The following is a 19,922-nucleotide window of genomic DNA, read 5'->3' on the forward strand; positions in this document are numbered from 1 at the left end:
TCAAGCAGGCGGGTTCCAAGGGTTCCAAGATTGATGCAGGCTTTTCCTGCAGCGTAAAAACGAAGGACTACTCCGTACAGAGTACAGATTACAGAGCACTGCATCCTAAATTAGTTGCCCAACTCGTTGGCTGCCCCCCTAAAACTTTGTCGAAGCCTCTCCTGAATAGTTCCAAAATGCTAACGTTTTAGCTTGTGAGTGAGCTAGCCCCGCTGATCCCAACATACTAGCTTGAGCTCGGCCCTCGAAAAAGCTCGTCTTCCATCAAGGAAAACAGGATGTAGCTGTGATTTGCAACATCCTGGCGCATATACATACTGCGTACGGAGTAATTGAAAGACCAACTCTCTCCGGACAATTGAATGGGACAATGAATAGGAAAACAGCGGTCAATGGGTTCAATAACAGTACTTATTTCTGACGCCGCACATCGCAAGCACGAGTATGACGTTTAGGAGTACAGAAACGTTCGCACTCAGTGCAGATCTTCGCCCGGCGCGTGGTGGCCGTTTGGCGATTTGCATTTTGTAATTTTGAATTTTTCCTTTGCCTCCGCCTTTCGAGAGGCGAGCTGAGAGAAGAGGCATGTTCAGAAGTTGCATGTAAGTCATATATTCCCGCGGTGAGATCTCCCCTGCCCTCCAAATCCTCCTATTTATATGCCTTCGATTCCCTAAGCAGAGTCCACGTTGTTGAGAATTAGCTATACTTAGTCTATCTCTACTCTTTTGACACTATCATAGGTATGATTTCTTCCCACCTTCTCGGTTTTACCACACGTATTCTTTCCCAGCCCGTCTGATTAACCTACCACAGTTGAATCTCATCGCCCAATTCCAACCCACCCTGCCGGCTACCAGAATCGGAAGACACGCGAATATGAAGCTTACCTGGGTATTTACTGTCCTCTTCGCGGGCATTGTGACAGCGAGTCCGATCGTAGGTGGAGAAATGAGCCCAGCTAGACGGGATAATGCGGTGCGTTTTCAACTGTACTGAATTGTGGCTCTTTCGATATCCCGCCTGCGTGAAATATTCGGGGCAGGCGAGAGATACTGTGATCTTGGTGCTAAAGGTGAAATAGATGGCGCTCGATAACCGTTGCCAAAGCAAGGAGACGCAGTGCGGAAGTGGGAATGATTGTGCTGATGGATGCTTCTGTGATGCTGTGGTGAGTTAATAATAAATCATTATCCTTCATTTCTTCCCCGTCTCGCCCCAACGGAAAGGTGGAATAGAGATTCGGGAACGGTTACCACAGGGGACAAGAGGAATGTGATGAAATGAAAGAGGAGAACGAAATAGAGAGGTCTCGAGCTAATGTTTTATTTTTTTCAATTAAAAAAATAGAGAAACATCTGTGTCAACAAGTAAATGGGTTGGGGCGAAAAACAGGGGCCCTGTCAGCGACGACAGCAACTACATCCTGAGGCACCATAGCGGTTAGTGATGTCTGGTCCTGTGAATTCTTCAACAGTGCAGAGGAGAATTCAAAACTCGGGATATGGGATGAGAAATTGGCGATTATATCGAGGCTTGTGGCAGCTTTTCGGTTTTTTTTTTTTTTTTTTTTTTTTTTTTTTTTTTTTTCCGCCCCCAGTGTACTATTTACTATACATGACCATTCTTATATTCTCTGATGAACTCGTTAGAAAAAGATAATAGGAACAAGAATAATAAGAATAGAAATAGCAATGTAAGATCTCAAGACAAAACAGCAATACAAAAGCGTAGCCGGCTTCGTTTCAAGGACAAAATTACTATTGTGAAAAAGCAGGAGTGCTGAGGAAAATTAGCCTGGGACACGTAGCCTTTCAGAGAACGATTGCATTCATTAAGCATTCCTCTCCATATGCCTGCATCTAGCAGGCTATATGGTGAGAAGGAAGGTAGGGAGGTTGGCGAGTCCCGGGGGACGAACAGGGAGGAGGGGGGAGAAAGTGGACGACCGTGACAAAAGGGTACTTAGCCTTTATTATTGCATTGTGCCCGAATTATTTGGGTGGATTGCTTCATGACGCTGATCGTGATATTTCATATACTTTGTTGATTTCTGGGATGAAAAACGTCAAATGTTTTACGCGATGCCGTGGTATTTTCCAATGGAAGAGGAGTGGGAGAGGGAAGTTGGAAGGCAATGCACGAAGAGAATGCCCGTAGGACCGGATGTTTGTTCTATATTTGTTAATTATTTTTAACGTTATGGTGGGATTTTCGGGCCCTGTTCGATTGTCAGTTGATTGAAGCTAGGCGAGAACCTAGTACCTAGCGAAAGACGAGTTGGAGACTGGAGAAACAATGGCGTGGTAAGGAATGATTACCACAATGCGATATGTGGAGCAGTGTCGTGAGCCAAAATAAAATATGTCATGTTAATTGGGTGTAACAGTGAAAGGAATCCGTCCGGTGCGCTATAGCACAGAACCACGATGAGTAGCAAAATCAAGTCAATCCTCCGTCCTGCCGGTACCATTTGCCTGTAGTTAATATTTATGGGTATCATGCTAGTATAATCATACAGAAGCGCCGTTTGAGTTGGAAAGACGAGAAGGCAAAAATAAAATAAAATAAAATAAAATAAAATAAAAAATAAATAAAATAAAGGCGAAGGATAGAGAAAAGGGAATCAATAAGTCATAAATGCCTATATAAATGGGCGCAAGGCGCCCGGGGAAATCCTGAGAAGGATTGGAAGCCATCGAACGAAGTCAAAGCTGAAGACAAGATGTCCAGTGTGCATGAGGCGTTGATTCGATGCCAACGGGACACAGAACAAATTGGCCAGTAGGCAGCCGGCTTAGTCGGCTGCATATATTCACTGTAGAAGTGCCTTTTCCCTTCGGCATAAGTCGCGGTCCATTTCTGCAATTGAGGAATACCCTCCAATTTTCACAGCAGCTTCGAGGTTCACAAACTTAGGAACCTTTAAGGTAGGTCGAAGCTTCCTAAGTCGATTGGCGCGATCTAATGCCGCGGACTGCTTTTTAGATAGCTTGGGAGCTTGTGATGAATCATCACTGTGCTGGTTACCTTTCGCAGTCACAATCGGTGGTTCTTCCGGTGGAGGTGGCGGAGGAACTTCTGGAGCCTCTGGAGGAGGGTTGTCGGGAGGAGGAGGCTGGAAGAAGTGCGTAAATCGAGGATCATTTTCACATAAGCTGGCAAGATGTGCGCGCTGACGATCGTATGATTCATAGTTAGCGCCAACAACTAAGCCCAGAAAGCTACTCATGTCTTTCCGTGGTGAAAAAGCTGCGTGCACTAGTTCTTGCTTAAGAGTTTGATACGCATCGGCAAAAGCCCTGAAGATCAATGGAATCTCCTTTGTTCCTCCTGAGATATCATTATGAGGATTGTTTGGGTCCAAAATTGCAAGTCGCTGCTGCTTGTTGGCTTGATAAACGCCAAGGAGCTTCTGTGACGGAGAGAGGGGTTAGCTTTTATAAACTTCAAAAAGGGGGATTGGTTGATACCTTATCGAAATAGCCCGGCGGATCAAATTGTATGCCAACCGTCCTGGAATCAAATTTATTACCATAAAAATCGAAAAAGTCCATGAGAACACCACCCAGGTTAGGCTCTGCGCCGCTGTAGGGGAGGTGCTGGAGGAGGCTAGTGACTAAACAAATGATTGAAAATCCACCCAAGCCACCAGTTGCTACCTCGTTGAGGCCGCGTAGTAGCAGAAATTGCTTTACCACGGAGACAATAACAGGCATAGCGGGAAATTGAGATTTCCAAACCTGAAATGTTTTGTTCGCTGTTATGCCAGTGGAGTTGTCGAATGATAAATCCACTTTCAAGCCTGTAAGCCTGTCTACGAATTTTATAATAGGGACCTTAGCATGAGCAATGGTTTCAACGGATCCGGGCACAGCGATGTCGAGATCTTTCAGATATGCAGCAAACGAGTGTATTTCACGCGGCCGTTGACAAAGGACTTTGCGACCTTGTCGAACAAACTGTCTTGAGCATAAGACAAGATCCATATCTGCGGTCGGAAGATAGAGGCCAGAGGCGAAGGAGCCAAAAGCACAAAGCTGGGAGCCATAATGTCTTCTTTCAAAGTGGCGCTGAAGCCGTTCGACCAAGTCATTCCTAATCGAATGCTCGAAAGACTTGGGCTTAACCCAGTGGTAAAAGCTAAGTATTTCGTTGTGCAACCTGCGCAGACGAGGGGTTAGCACTGTAATGCTAACTGTGGCGTTGATATAGCTTACCTAGATCCTAGGTGGAGAGTGGAAGGGCCTGAGGAATCCATCCAAGGAGTTGGGTTCTGGTCTTCGAACGGTTTCCATTTAAGAAGGATGGATCCATCAGAGTTAAAGAACTTCCCTTGAGCCCCACCGCGCCTGGGCTGCTCGATAATTTCATCGTCACGGGTTCGCTTTCTGCTACCAAGGGCCGGGTCACTATCCCGATTCATCAAGCTTTTTGGGCCTCGAGGTGCTTTTCCAAGGGGTTCATCCATCTCGACGTCATCCGTGCCGAAGGATATAAAATCATCATTCAAAACGACCGCGTTGTGCTCTTCAGGTTTGGGTTGTGGAGACGATTGTATTCTTGCCTTGCGGATCAGCTTTACAAAGTCTTTCCTCTTCACTGGGTTTTCATCTGATGGAGGTAAAACGGTGTATGGGTCTGGGTTCGACCATTTGGGGGCGTTTGCAGCGAGCCCGGTGTTAGACTCGATAGCTTGCTTTTTTCGCGGTGGTTTGGCCGCTTCATCTGTAGAGGAAACATCCATCTCCGCTTCATCGCTATCGGTTAACTCTTCTAGAGACATGAACTTTCTTGTTTTTTGATCATCGTTTTGCGGGTAACATAATAATTCAGGTGTGGTTTCCCTTGGTGACATCAATAATAATGGTCTCGCGGAAGTTTTGGGGAACCGAGATCGAAAGGTGAATTCAGGCTGTTCACGGGGTCTTCCTCCTTGCCTGTTCCCGCGAAACTCGAACTGTGGAGGCATGGCGGGGGTTTCCTCGTAATCGGCAGTACCCCAAAGTTCCTTTGCAATGTGCAACTACAGAGTGTTGTTGATGGTCGGAGGAAGTTGGAGTTGTCGAGGATTTTGGTTTGAGTGAGGTGGCAGTTTCGTGAGAAGGCGGTGAAGAAATTTACTCATGTCAAAGTAACTAACTGTTAGTTTAGGAATTCATATGGTATAATATACTAAATTTTGAAATGAAATAACATACAAAATGTTAGCCAAAAAAATATATATATATATATTATATTTTTATTTCAAAATTGATGGTGGAAGGTTGGCACATCTCTCTTCTCTCTTTATATCTCTTCTCTCTTTATAATAGAAAAACCAACTTTATCTTATCTCAGTAAAACCCAGCCACTCCACTTCGAGCTAACCCGATCCGAACTACTGCCAAGTCCTGCTAACATCTGAGCCAATCAACTGTCAAGGGGCTTACACTAAACCTAAATGGGACATCCTCAGCAAACTCTTCGCGGAGTGTCTGAGAAAAAACGGTTCCAGTTTGTTAGCAACACGGGAACGATTTGCTCCAACCATAATGTTTGAGATAGAATCACTGTACAACCTCACTTATAGATCATTTCTCTACCACCTTGGAGGGTTAATTTTCCAATTTCCTATCAATTGAACTAATTTTTATTCAAAAATACATATATTGTGAGTATGAAGTATCACGTTGAAAACTGCTACTCTGATTTTGAACACGGGAATGATTTGCTAATTTTTCAACCATGATCATGTCTAATCACTCAATGCCTTGATCTTGTCATCAAAACATATATCTGGTCATCAGTAGCTCTAGTCAAAGCACTGAGTGTATTTTCTGATGACTTCTGACATCTTTTGATGATGTCCAACAACTTCTGACAACTTCCATCAACTTCACATAACTCTTGACCACCTCACACAGCACATCAACTTCTGACAACATCTGGGATCTTTCAACAACTTCTGGAATCTTTCAACAACTTCTGGACCAATCACGTAACACCTCTTTTTGACAGCTGGGTCAGACAACTCTGTTGAATATGGCTAAGAGGGATTGAAGAAAACGCAAAAATCAGCAACAACAGCAGCTTCAAAAGCTATCATTAAAGCAAATACTTTCCATGAAAATTGAAGACATGCCACAAGTTGTTATGAGCTACGCTGAACCCGAAAGTATCGACAAGCAACAGGATGTTATTGAGTATTATCTTCGATGAATCCTTCAAGGCCCGCGTCCAGATTCTAAGTGCACTCTTCGGCCATATATAGAACAAATCCATATACTCCGATGCATGATATATGGATATAGCGACACTTTATTCATTGGTCAGCTAAGTTAACAGAAGTGGAAAGAACATGTCAGAAAAGAACAGAGATTATCAATTTTTACTAAAAATTTGAAAAATTAGATAGAAATATTAATAAGTTAAGAATATCAACTCATACCTTCTTCTGTTTAGCAATTTCTGTCATCAATTTATTTCCCATCACATAGCTGAGACAGAGTTCAAAGTTAGAAATCATTTCTATCACTCATTGTTTTACTTCTGAGTCATGAAAATATGCAGAGAGAATAGAGCTGAAGAAGTTTGAATTCTTCAAGAAATAAGAGTGGTATATAATACTCATAATAACAAACAGCTATTTGATAGCTGTTGTTTTATCTGAGGCTCATTCATAGCTCTTTTGATTTGCACATTTATTCTTTAGAACAGAAGTAAGCAGCTTAAACCAGGTTGATGCATCAGTTCAGATGGTCTCAAAAGCAGCCTGGAAATTGATGGTATCAAGATCAACACCATGGTTGAATTTTGTAAAGTATGGAGTATTGATAAGGTGTTTCAGCTCCTGTTTAAGCAAGGCAATATAATGGTGATGACCATGAAATGCTTCTGACTTTGAGAGTGCTGAATGTAGTGCATTCCGCCGCTTTGCAGGAGTACGGTATCGTTTATGAGTCAAGATATCAGGACTCTGAATCCAAGCATCTATAAAAGCTTCCATTCCGCAACCATTTCGCTGTAATGCTTTGACAATGCGAGATAATTTTGAACGTTTTTTCTGCTGGTTATGAGGCATAGTAGGCAAGCGCTGTGGGTCACAAGTGTTTGGTTGTGAACAAGCTGGTGGGGTATTGATACCAGTGATCTCGAATTCCGAAGAAGTATCAATAGATTCAAGGTCTGTTAAATCACTATCTGATGTCTCATATCCATCATCTAGATCATTGAGAGAGTGTAGTGGTTGTTGAGAGGATTCATCTTCAAGTGATGAAGGATATTGGTTGAACCGCGTCTGATGTTGGGTGTCTTGAGATTCAAAAGACACGGTGTCTTTGGTCAATGGTTGTGGCATGATGAAAGGAGGTAGCAAGTTGCAAAATAGCAGAGATGATAGTGAGATGGCTAAGGATTCAAAAAATATCAATTTGATGATGATCAGGTAGATATTTAAGGTAGATGTATGATTCCGAAGTCAACTGAATATTTTGTATGAGCAGGTTTGATTTTCCACAGACGATGGAACCGTTTCTTCTCAGACTCTCTACGAGATATTATGTTGTGAGCACGTGTGGAGTAATTGATTGGTCCAGAAGTTAGCAGGACTTGGCAGAAGTCTAAAGAAGTTTAGTTGATCGCGCTAATCTGAAAATATCGAGAAAAGAGGCTGAGCATGTGTAAGCAGCGATGTTGGAAATGGCTGCTTATATTTCGGTTGGTCCTTAGGACTCTACGAGGATCAAGCAGTAGGAGATAATACGGTGATATATCGGAGAGGATTCGGATCAAGTAGTTAGATATTGAGGGTGTAGAACGTAGGGGTCAGATTATAACAGAATGATCCGCTGGTCCCTAGAAGGTTGGACCAGCTGCTAGCTATATACACACAGTATCATAAGCAGATCGAACTTGCTATGATGTAGATGGCGTAGTATGATGCAAGTGGCAAGATAATGCCTTGATTTCAAACTTGATATGACGTTGGTGGTGCTATGTTCGGCGATGTCATATCCTGATATGACGTTGGTGGTGTTATGTTCGGCGATGTCATATCTTTAGGGCTATCGCTAATTCCGGCCTAGCACTGGCACCCTAGTGCGGGTTTCTTACAGCATGCTGAGATAAACTTTTTCCGTGAAAAAAATACTGTAACGTGACCTCACGTGATATCATGTGCACCCCATCAAATTCATGAATGAATTGAATGGCTGGCTCTGCAGCCTGTACAGCTCTGATATTAATCTTCATTATTTTCTTTACAGATGTTTTTTACTGTATTTACATTCTTTATACTCTTCTCTACATTCATTACAATCTATATATGTTCATTAATATACTCATTTCATGTGTTTTTGCTCAGTGTGTAGGGATTCTCATTCTCTCAATGCATTTGAACAGTTTCAATTCAATACATTATTTCATACATGCTTTATATGCTGTCAAATTCAATATTGTATATGTAAGACACATTCAATTCAAATCTCTTATCTATCATTAAGGGATGTAGCTGCTTCTGTGCTCAATTCACAATGAGTTAAATTATCACATTATAATATATACAGTGAAAATCATTTATTTCATTTATTTTACATTGTTATTCATATTTTCAAGAACTGCATTGATTGCTGAGCTTTTAATTATGAATATATTTGTAATATTAAACATTGTCATTTGACAGCTGCTGCTGCAGTTTCTGCAGTAGATGAGTTTACTGATTATATATATATGAATTTACTGAATCAACTGACTTTCAATGATCTCAACATTTAAATCAATTCAATTATTTTTAAATCAATTGTTAATTTTTTAATCATTCACAGTTGTTAATCTGCTCTCTGCAGCTTTTATTTCTACATTTATTGCTGTCAATCATTCAATTTTAATTGAATGAATATTTACTGCTCTGTCTGCAGAGTTAAATATTGAATTGATGAATATGTATATGAGTTGTTAAAAACTCTTTCAATGTTTTTCATATATTGTGTAAGAGATGCTGTGAGATTGTCATCTGTTAGAGAATCTTCACCAGAATTATATGAATTGTTTAATGATAATACATCTGATATGAAATATTTTTATAAATATATTCAGAACTACAACTCTGCTCTAATATTTACATTTTTTAAATACAAACAGAATTCACATTTTGATTGTTTAATTATTAATAATTTAATATTATTTCAAATACAAAGAGAACTTTATCATTTGTAAAGATTGTTAGAATTTGAGTCAGATGAAAATGTCTGTTTTACACAAATATGAATTTACAACTCACAGTTTGATGCAGATATTGTAAATAATGTGAATTTTATCATACATTCTAATATATTTAATCATATCTGTATTGTATTGTTTATTGTTTGTTCATTTGCTTTTCTATATTTTTTTATTATATTATTGACTACTAATATTTCTATGATTAACTCTTTTATTTAGTTTTATTAATTTGCATAAGAGATATTATAAAACAGCTTTGCTGTATATGTTGATTTAAACTCTATTATATAATTGAAGACAGACAGTGATCACTGCTGTGAGAATTTGTTTATTATCTTAGAGATTATAATTATTATACAAAAACATTTTCAGCAACACTCATCATTTCTATATCATTTTTCTAACATTACAACAACTCAATACTAGTTTGAATTTCATATGTATTAACTCTCACAATTCATTATATTTTTCACTGCATTACATTTTACTTTTTTTTTTTTTTGAGGATCACAGTTGATATATTGATATGAATGTGTTTGCAAACCTTTCATCTGTCTGCAACAGCTCTGATGATGATGTTGATAATGTTGTTAAAAATGAAGATGAATGTGACAATTATAATCTAACTCTATGTATATGATATAGATATCATCTTTTTCAATAAAATGGTGTTGATGTTTCTCTTTTTCAGATTGAATGTTTGTTTCAGCAGTATTTAATTGATATCTATATCAACATTGATAAACAATAATTGAATTGAATTTATATTCATCAATTAAAAATCTATGCTGATCAATATGATGATCTATGTGATGTTATACAGACAGATGATTGTAAGAGATAGGCTACAAGAGTAATTACAAAAGTAGTGTGAAGTACGCACAAAGGATATTGAGAAGGTAGCAATCTCTATTGTTCAAAGCTAATCGCTGATCTCCTAAAAACCACGGATATCAGCGAGCATTATATAGATAATATTGCCATCGCCACGTATCTATCGCCACGTATCTATTTCCTAATATAGATATCTCCGTTGCGCCTATTACAATGATATGAATTGTGAGCAGCTTGATTATTATATGATATTATTTACTTCTCATATAAACAGTGAATGTTTTATGCATAAACTGTTTTACAATTCCTTAGCAATTATCTTCAATTATAAACACTCAACTCTTTTCATTACATTTACAGTTAATTTTGAATGAAAGAAGATTATTCATGAAAGAAGATTATTCATAAATTACTTTTTAATCAAACTGCAGCAGATTGCTCAGATTTGATTGTATATATTTTTATAATGAAAGTTTTTCATTTTTTTGATGTTTTCAAATCTGAGCAGCTGTTTGAATTGATGTTGATCAGAGTATGAATAATTAAATATCAAAAATATAAACGGCTTCATAGCATCTGTTGATCTGATTAGAGAACTCTGAGTAATTTTTGCAGTTTGAAATAATTAATGAGATTATATCTGCAGAGTTGTCAAGCATTGCTGAGAATACAAGCAGATTGAATGAATTGATCTGTAAATTCATGATTCATGATTCATATAATACTGGCGTGGCGAGCCTCTGCCACAAGAATGGCAGATGTATGAAACATTTTCTCAAGACTTTTCAGAGTGCTACAGCTGTTGAAGAGGATGGCTATTCTCTGTACAGACAGCAACATGATCCATGTGATTGTTTTTTATTGACAGCTGTAGATTACATGGAATTCACCTATACAAGTCACGTGCAGCCGTTGGATATCTCATTACGTTCACCCGAGGGATTAAACGGCGCGTTTTCAAGCTGGATAAGCGAGCGCAAGCGAGCGATTGCGGCTTGTTGTAATTATCTGGCGGGTCAAACAGCAATTCAAGGAGGGATGGCCTGATAGGGGTACGTCCATTAATTTTTCTTAAATCGGTGATTGTGTGTGAGCCTATTTCTCCCAATTTCCCCAGCTGACAGCGTGGCACAAGGATGATCAAGTGTTGTGCTATTTCATCGAAGCAGCAAGCAAGCAACCGATCAAACAGGAAGGAAGAAATTCAGTTCTTGACAAGACTGAGGTGAGTTACGGGAGGGTTTAGTTTGAGCCGTATCCTGATTTCTGGACGCCGAGGCATGTTGTGCGGGGCTCCAAGCATTGTTGAAAGCTATACGATTTTCGAATATGACGAGCGTTTCAAGTTTTGGGCTCACAAACGAAAATTGTATATATCCACTGGCGAATATCATCAAGGTTGATAGAAAACGAGCGGAATCCATGCGTGAAAGTTCACGCTTTGATAACTAACCATCTATACGACGAACTAAGGACTAAGGGTTGCCAATATTACGAGAAATTTGGCAGGCAACAGTCTTTTATCATTTTCCGTGCATCCAAAAAAGTATCTCTGAGGTTAGTTCTGGGCTAACTCGCTTAGCAGTTGCCGAAGGAATGATGTCGATTTTGTGGATAGTTCGATATGGAAATTGATGTACTCCCTACGGAGTAGAGTCTACATCATTCCAACTTGCTGCGATGGCACCAATTCTTGAAGTTGGAGGCTGCTAACAGGTCACCTTATCCGATTATTGCATTGTCGTGAAGCGAGAAACTACCTCATATTTCTTAAAAGCAGCACGAGGGAGACTACAGGGACTCAATTTCTCTGTTTGCGGGACAGATTTCGTCCCAAAGATTGCTGAAAATGGGAAGTTTCCGTCGTCAGAGAGAGCTTGAGAAGCATTTTCGTTATTCTCAAGGTTTTCTAGATCATGAATAGGGTGTTATTCCTCAGGAGCATGACGTCGTTTTCCTGTGGATTCTTCATCCTGTGTGTTCCTGAGGCTGTGATGTAGGGGATACATAGAAACAAATACGAGCTCTATATCCCCACTTACACCCACTAAACTCAATCCCTTGAGATAGTTCCGATAGGTATTTCTTAGAACACTCAAGTCCGCAACATGACGTTTCTTTCAGGCAGAACAATTTTAAGGAAGCACTACCTCGATAGTGGGGAAGGGAAAGTCGATGCGGACTGCGGTGATATAACCAGCACTCAATCTCCTTCTTCAACACATTGAACCAGCTCTCCTGCACTGAAAAAATATAACCATATAATTGCGTCCACATATTGACATCTTCCGAAATCAAATGGAGTCCCCAAAACTTGTCACTGTTTTTGGTGCTACAGGTAGACTTTGATCTTTTGCCCTCTTTCGCTCTCTTTTTTGGAATCGAGATCCGGACAATTCTAATCTTGTTTCCCATAGGCAACCAAGGCGGCTCTGTTGTCCGATCGCTTCTTCGCAATAGTGCGGTATTCCGTGTCCGAGGAATCACTCGTAACCCAACCTCCCCTAAGGCCAAGGAATTGGTTAGGGCTGGAGTTGAGGTTGTTGGCGCAGATGGATTTAAGAAGGAGGAACTAGTGAAAGCATTCAAAGATAGCTGGGCAATATTCGTTAATACGAATTCTGACGATTCGGTGAGAGCTGCGCGGAATCCAATGATCCATTCAAATTGAGGGTATGGTAACAATTAAACCACCAGGCTTTTGATGATCCAAACGGTCCTACGGAATTGGACCTTGGTCGCGTCATTGTTGATGCTGCAAACGAAGTTGGCGTGGAACATTTCGTGTACAGCTCCGCAGGCCATATCTATGAAATCACTAAAGGGGCTGTCAAATTGGATATGATGGACTGTTAGTGTCAATTTTCCGTGTCCCAATTTTGTTCGATATTGTCACTTACTAACCATCCGTATAGGCAAAAATAAAATCGAACAGCTTGCTCGAAATAGCCCCAATATCAAAAGTGTAACAGCTGTGTGCGCGGGCTGGTACTTCGAAAACTTTATGTCCCCGTTCATTGCAGAGGTCTTCGGCGGATTCGCCCTTGAGACGGACTCTGAAGGTTATGTCACTCTCTCGCAGCCTTTGGTTGGCGGCCCGGGCTTGGTCCCATTTATTTCAATCGAGGAAGACTTCGGAGATCTTGTCCATGGTGTTCTGTTGGACCCAGAAACCTGGGGCGGAAAAACCATCCAAGGAATTAGTCACTTAGCCACCTTTCCCGAGATCACTGAGTCTTTCACCAAAGGTATGGTTCTGTCCGTGATACGAAAACATGTTGTACAGTACATATATGCTAACCAGAACCTCCTGATTTCGGGGTTGCTTAGTTACGGGCAAAAAATCCCGCTACGTTCCCATAGAAACCGAACAATTCCCTACCATGGGCGGCATTAGGGCACTCGAAAGTATTAGGGACATGTATGTATTTACACAATGGGCTGGTGGTCGATATTTCGCGAATATGGAGTTTGATGTTGAGCAGGCAAAGGCCCTTAAAAAATCAGTTCAAGCCGTGGTTGCTGCAGGAGATCCTAAGCCATTAATGAGCTCCGAACAATTTTTTGCCAAGATGTTCAGCGGAAACAAACCTGAGTAAATGATATCAGTCTGTTATTAGTTTGTTGCGAAGACAGCATAAATCCGAGGATTTGGATTGCAGTGCATTTTGGACTTGCTTTCTTGTCAGATTTCAACATAGTCTCCGCTGTTTCGACGAGAGGTCGAACACCATCCTACCCAGGAACTTGTCGCAAATGTTAGCAAACTGTAAGCTAGGAATTCTGGAAGGTGTAATATCTCCGAGAAATGTTGTTAGAAGGGGAATAGAATCGATACCGTAGGGATCTGTTCCACCTATTTAATTGATCCTTTGAGTTCTAAATTTATTCTGGAAACTCTGTATTAATATCGCTGTCATTTCCACTACCGAGTATCGGATACAACGCGCAATGAAAGCTCCTGCAACGCTATGATGCTGTTCAATACTAGGGTTGGTTAACCGTGTGAGGGCTGCCTTTTGGGATCCTTAAGCGTATTTTGGCGCCACTTTCAAGAGAGACACAGAAGGCTTTCCTCCATCCCACTAGCTAGCAATAATATTTATCCAAGGGGCTAATAATTAGAACTCAGGGAAGGCCGAAACGAAGCACGCCCTGTGAGGATTAGCTCAGGGATACCTTTGCACACTCCTAGCAGTAGCAGCATATCTCAATCCCTCCATTAGGAGGAAATATAGCCTTGGGCGAATTGGCTTTATTGACTGGTTACTTTGTTGAAATCATGTCCATGAGGTTGAAAGGCCACTCAGCTAGCCGCGAGCGCTGAGCAGGGGGCCAGGGCGGAAAGGCGCTTTAAGCGCCACCTACCACTTGATATTGACTTTTCAATGAAGTAGTTTTCGCAACGGCAAATCAAGTGTGTTGTCTATCCTAGTAGCGCACTCGCACTCACGGAGAAGGGATCTAACGGAAATTTCTCCTTATTTGTCATCCTTGTGTTTAGAGCAACCCAGCACGGTCATTCCGCCAATGACGTATATCTTCAAGGGGAGCAAACTCCTTTCTAAAATGAAAGTAGCATTGCGGTACATCATCCTTCTACTCGGCGTGCCGAATCAAGGAAAAATGGCGACACGGATTTCGTGTCCGTGCGATGGCGCCTCCTGAACCGTGACACTGGGCTGTTTATGAGATTCGGCGATGCGTAGTCCATCCGTGCTTCCACTCTTCCTCTGCGACACCTGTCGTCGGACAACTGGGTTACTATGCACCTCCTCCTATGTCCCTCTGAAACAAAGCACGCAATCATCGCCTGATATCAACGGGTTTGTCTTATCGAATATGCTCGGCCTATGGCTTCGAGCTGCTGGTTCTGTGGAACGTGTGGTGCAAATTCCTTTCTCTAGCTCAAGGAAACTGGAGGGTACGAGCGAAAATTCATAGCAGCGAGAGGAAATATAGAAAACAGCGAACCTCAGACGGAATTCATAACGCATCTGTATTTAGCCAGCGCGGTCGACAGATACAGCTTCGGTCTGCCAGTGCCAGACGCAACAGTTCTTTGGAGAGGAACAGAACGCTACACATGTTCCACATGAGCTACCCGCACTATTTTCCAGCAATCGCTGCTAACCGGATGTGACACCATATATCAAACGATGATCCGCAGGAGTGCTCAATCCCTACGTCCTCCTCGGCCAAGTCTTGGTGGCAAGTTACGAGGGCAAAGGCGTCAAGTTTTTCATAACCGCCCTGGATCAACAACATCCCACCTTGCCACTTCCTCTTGGTCTGACATTTTTGGTTCCCGACCATTCCTTCACCTCGCCCTCAACAGCAGCAGTAGCAGCTGCTCCCAATGGCGTAAAGTGATGGCTGTGCAACAGCGGGACAAAATCTCCTACTGCCCTTTGTGTCTGCAACTCCTGCTGGCGGGTATCTGGCTTCCCGATTCGCAGCTGGGCATACATTTCACGGCCAGCTATCTTCAAAACATTGAACGGCTCGAACTTTAACCTACGATGACTTGGGAACTCTGAAACGATATCAAAACTCTCCTAGCGTCTATGTCTATAGAAATTTTTGTGGGGTTTGCGGCGCTACTATTTTCCGGCAGATTGATGTGAGGTCGAGTATGAGTGTCGGGTTGTTGAGGCGGAGACTGACGCACGGGCCGCATTGGGAGCTGGGACGGATTAGCTTCTAGGAAGTATGTAGTGAGATACTTGAAATGACTTTAAGCAGACGGGGTCTGGAAGATGGATGTGATGCGAAGGCAGAAAATCACCAGATATATTGAAGAGGTTTTTAGATGTCCTTGTATGACGCATCATTGTCATGTTTGAGGTTCTCTTATGATTGTTGCTTGGAGAATAAAGTTTATTGCTCTTACATGGGCCAACCAGCAGCGACAGATTTCATCACGTAAGTTGACTCTTCTCAATTATTATTGTATATATGCTCATGTCCGTTACACCCACACTCACACAAAGAACCAAGTTTCAAAAAGGAAAAAAAAAAAAAAAAAAAGCGGCCCAGTGGAGATGTAGATAACGACAGCCAGAAAAGAAAAACAAATCACGCGTCGAAAGGAGCCCAACTCATAAGCATGGAAGGACATTCGCCAGGAGAGGAATGCACTAATCCTGTAAAACACAAGTCCCGATGCATTCCACGAGTCGGAACAGTTTCCTCTTATTTTATCCCGAATTCGAAAGATCCAGAATGTGAGTTCATTATCATCGCCTCAGGCAGGCAGAATCTCCTATTGGCGGGCGCCGACATATACTGTAATCTGCTCACACGCTATGCAAGTAAGGCCATGGGGTGTGGGAGCTAGAGATAGCATTAGGCTAGACTTGTTTATTGTTTGATCCTTTCTACTATTGAGTCAACTGTTCTTCTTCGGACAAAGGTATGTGGTGACTAGGTTAATTTTATGGACCAACAAAAAAGTTTACTAGCGGATTTGCCCCGCGTTGTCTGAGTCTATTTCTCCCCCTCCGTGCATATAAATAAAGCCCTGGATCCAGTTGTTTCGGGGCATTTTCTTTTCCTCCAGCGAACCCCAAGAAAACCTTTTTACGATCATCTACCTAATACTATACCAAATATCAACCAGAGCTCTATCAATTATCCCGCATTAATTTCATCATGGGTATGCGAATCCCCGCTTGTCATTTTGCTCGCTCTCTGCCTAGTAGAGCTTTTGCATCATCTCTCATATATTCAACACCGTACTGACATGGCTGCGCTGAAAAATAGGTGAATGTGGCTGCGCTTGTGGCTCTTCCTGCCAGTGTCCCTCTGGGCAATGCAGTTGCGTAAGTGATACTCTCCAGTGGGAGTACTGTTATGATGTGCGGGCGTTTTATCTGACGATTAAACCTTAGAAATAAACATGCCCTTGTAATGCCCAGCCAGGCATATCTTCCTCCTTCGTTCGATTCCAGATTCCCTGATTGATCGAGGGAGCAGGTTGTTATTATTCGACTCTCAAATGACGTGGCAAGTGGCGTTTTCCTGTTACCAGGCCTCTGTGAAGATTATACGTCAATAATCGTCATTTATTTTTCTGCTATGGAAGGGGGTGATTAGTATCTGCGGACAACATGGCTGGTGTTTTTATAGGGAGGCTATTTACCGTAGTTCCGTAAAGAAGAGACTCACTTGAAACTTCTATTTGTTATTCTGTATGCGTTATAAATAAGTCTGCCCGCTTGCAAATTTTGTGGTGCTGAGGCCCTCACCTTGCTCACCCACTCCCGCCTCTTTTTAAACATCAAGGGAACCTTCAGATCACTGTCCACTCGTTAAGGCTGAAGATGGAATGATACCTGGTATTAGATTTAATCCTTGTTCTACCAGCTGTTCAAGCTTCTGTTTTAAGTTCTCAACGTTTCTAGGCGTTCATTTTTCGCTAGTAGACGTTTGAATCAAGTATCTACTTCCACAAGAGTGTCAACAAAGGTCTCCTTGGTTTTAGCCAGCAACTGATGTTCGGACGGCCGCGTCATTTTGGAAAGCCCTATTTGTACCTCCATGTTCATGCATCTTCTTGTAGGATGAAGCTTTTAATAAAAAACGTTGTTTCCCCCATCACATCCATGATCCCTCTACATTCCTTCGATTACACTGCGTAAATGTTCGTTGGCGTGGGAGCGTGAATCGGTGACTTGATTGTGGGGCCAGCTCCAGCGCGGTCCGAATAATAGTGCCAAATATATACTTGTAAAGTGATTCCGTCAAGAACAAATCCCGCGAGTTAGTTGCTGTCCGGGATGAGTACAGAACCGAAACAACTCTATAATTCGGTCACAAACCTTCAATTATCCACTCTATACGGTAGATTGGGGAAGCGGTGAGCTTGTGTCGAGCAAGATGATCCGTGAAAACATGAGATTTCTGGGCTAGATTGGATGGATGGCAATGCACGTCCCCCGTCAAGCTTCGCACGTATTTCGAAGCTCAATCTCATGATAATGGATTCTCTTTCAGATAAAGAGCCTCAGGAACGGAGCCGTGCCTGCCATTTAGTGTTGGACATGCCCTGTCTCCATGAGCCTCTCTTACTAGAGGAGGCAAAGGATTGAATCCCTCCAGTAGTGTTAGAATTAAACGAACCGATACATTGTGAAAATGAATACCTGGATCTAGATCTGTTTCTGGGCATATAAAGAGGGTGGAAGAACGTCGTTTCTGCGAAAACGTCCTCGATTCAAAGCACTCAACCCTTGAAAATATCTCCCTGCTAGACTTACATACCTGAACCCCTTTTGAATCAGTTACACTTTCTTTTATTTAACATGAGCGCCGCGTATTTTCGAACGCAAATCCTGGGTGAGTTCATGGCACCCTTCAGAGGACGTGTATCGAATGCTAACAATTAATCGTAAAACAAACGCCAAATTTCTCTATGGCCCGAGAAGCAATTTGAGATCGTAACTGGACTTGTGTTCCCGGTAATGTATGGAAACATTAAAGCAAGCAACGCGATTCTTGTAGAGATGGACGCGGAGGCTGGAGGTTTCCGAACGCTCCTTGTCGGTGACCCTAAGGAGCTTCTCAATGACTCTATGGCGGAGCTGCATAGTGAAATCACGAAGATCTATGAGAAGCTATCTGCGGGTTTGGATGAAAATGCTACCATAGAGGCCGGAGAAAAGGTTATTGAAGGGGTATTAGAAAAGCGAAACATAATGCATATTCTACCTAAATGCAATATGAACCTCGAGATAGTTTTTATTGTCATGCGTAATTCGCAAAACAGGGACAGTAGTCTTCAACATGATAATAAGAAGGATAATTTTGGAGTACTTTACGCCAACGATTCTTGACATTCGCATGACATAAATTCCAGATCTGTTAGCCAAGCAAAATGCAATATTTCAGGAGGACATTGCCATGGCAATTTGTTTCCTGGCCCACCAAATTTTCGGGAAACTCCCTTCCATCAAGCCATGAGAGAGTCCTTCAAACGGCATTCAGGGCCGTAGGCGATTCTTTACAACGAATCACCTACCAACAGCCAGAGAATCGAATCAGGACAAAGAAGTGGACTCAAATGCGCCACGTATGCAATAGGGTATTTGAGTGGATAACGAACGATGGGAGGCTCATAGATCCCCCATCACATCATCAGAAATATAGAGAATTCCCCGGAAAAATTAATGCAAGAGGGTTTCTGTTACGCGTTACGCGTCCTTAATACATGTTTGCGCGTACTTCCCATCATGCCTGCGTAGTCCTCGGAACGCCCACTTTTCCCTCTTTTATATTCTCATTCTCCCCATCCTAGCTAGCTAACTCTTAGAATGCAACTTAATAGTTCGATACCTTCACAATCTACCGGCCACAGATTGCGAAGACAAGGGCCTTTTCAGAGCGTGCAAGTTGCGTTTGTTTCTAGTTTCAAGTTTTCCACTGCGGTCAACAACAAGCAGTGTTTGTAAGGCCACTGTGCAAAAGAGCTCAATTACCACCAGCGCCATGCTGGTAGTAGAGGGGACGAATCAATCCAAATCCCCAATAGTCTTGACCTCCTTGAGGGAAACACTGATTACATAAGAATCCCTCTCAAATGAAATTTTTGATAGACATCATTGGACACAAAACAACATCCTCACCCAGCAGGTATCAGCTAGGCCTTCCACACGCAGCCGTGAATGGTCGGGAAAAAAGAGAGCTGGTTATCTTTGTTTTGCCTTAACAGACCCTGACATCTCAACCAATATTTCCAGTTGTTTCTTTTTTTCAAAAGACAAATTTCCGACGGCCTGATCCACCTCCTTGGCAAGCCCAATCAGCAATATGGAGATAGAGGCCCAAACATGAATCACATGGACCACCTGTGAAGTATTGTATTTGTGGAAAACGCGCTTGATTGT

The 19,922-nt window shown here is 41.9% G+C and overlaps 6 protein-coding genes across 6 annotated transcripts; 4 read left to right on the forward strand and 2 right to left on the reverse strand.

Moving 5' to 3' along the window:
- Window positions 1-2,815: 2,815 nt before the first annotated feature.
- Window positions 2,816-4,972, reverse strand: HCAG_08104 (conserved hypothetical protein; the record flags this gene model as incomplete). The annotated part of the gene is made up of 3 exons (XM_001536945.1): window positions 2,816-3,415; window positions 3,474-4,143; window positions 4,221-4,972. The coding sequence occupies 3 exons, from the start codon at window positions 4,970-4,972 to the stop codon at window positions 2,816-2,818; spliced, it is 2,022 nt and encodes a 673-aa protein (XP_001536995.1).
- A 1,761-nt stretch (window positions 4,973-6,733) lies between these two features.
- Window positions 6,734-7,339, reverse strand: HCAG_08105 (predicted protein; the record flags this gene model as incomplete). The annotated part of the gene is made up of 1 exon (XM_001536946.1): window positions 6,734-7,339. The coding sequence occupies one exon, from the start codon at window positions 7,337-7,339 to the stop codon at window positions 6,734-6,736; it is 606 nt and encodes a 201-aa protein (XP_001536996.1).
- Window positions 7,340-12,333: 4,994 nt separating this feature from the next.
- Window positions 12,334-13,634, forward strand: HCAG_08106 (predicted protein; the record flags this gene model as incomplete). Its single annotated transcript, XM_001536947.1, has 5 exons — window positions 12,334-12,373; window positions 12,453-12,667; window positions 12,733-12,886; window positions 12,951-13,283; window positions 13,366-13,634. 5 exons carry the CDS (start codon window positions 12,334-12,336, stop codon window positions 13,632-13,634), a joined length of 1,011 nt encoding a protein of 336 aa, XP_001536997.1.
- Window positions 13,635-14,736: 1,102 nt separating this feature from the next.
- Window positions 14,737-15,408, forward strand: HCAG_08107 (predicted protein; the record flags this gene model as incomplete). Its single annotated transcript, XM_001536948.1, has 2 exons — window positions 14,737-14,959; window positions 15,206-15,408. 2 exons carry the CDS (start codon window positions 14,737-14,739, stop codon window positions 15,406-15,408), a joined length of 426 nt encoding a protein of 141 aa, XP_001536998.1.
- Window positions 15,409-15,928: 520 nt separating this feature from the next.
- Window positions 15,929-17,001, forward strand: HCAG_08108 (predicted protein; the record flags this gene model as incomplete). The annotated part of the gene is made up of 4 exons (XM_001536949.1): window positions 15,929-15,960; window positions 16,196-16,349; window positions 16,801-16,859; window positions 16,929-17,001. 4 exons carry the CDS (start codon window positions 15,929-15,931, stop codon window positions 16,999-17,001), a joined length of 318 nt encoding a protein of 105 aa, XP_001536999.1.
- A 1,340-nt stretch (window positions 17,002-18,341) lies between these two features.
- On the forward strand, window positions 18,342-19,679 carry HCAG_08109 (predicted protein; the record flags this gene model as incomplete). Its single annotated transcript, XM_001536950.1, has 5 exons — window positions 18,342-18,375; window positions 18,541-18,848; window positions 19,064-19,108; window positions 19,364-19,432; window positions 19,632-19,679. 5 exons carry the CDS (start codon window positions 18,342-18,344, stop codon window positions 19,677-19,679), a joined length of 504 nt encoding a protein of 167 aa, XP_001537000.1.
- Window positions 19,680-19,922: the final 243 nt, after the last annotated feature.

This window comes from Histoplasma capsulatum, genomic scaffold (assembly GCF_000149585.1).
Source record: "Histoplasma capsulatum NAm1 scaffold_10 genomic scaffold, whole genome shotgun sequence".
Taxonomy (NCBI): Eukaryota; Fungi; Ascomycota; class Eurotiomycetes; order Onygenales; family Ajellomycetaceae; genus Histoplasma; species Histoplasma mississippiense.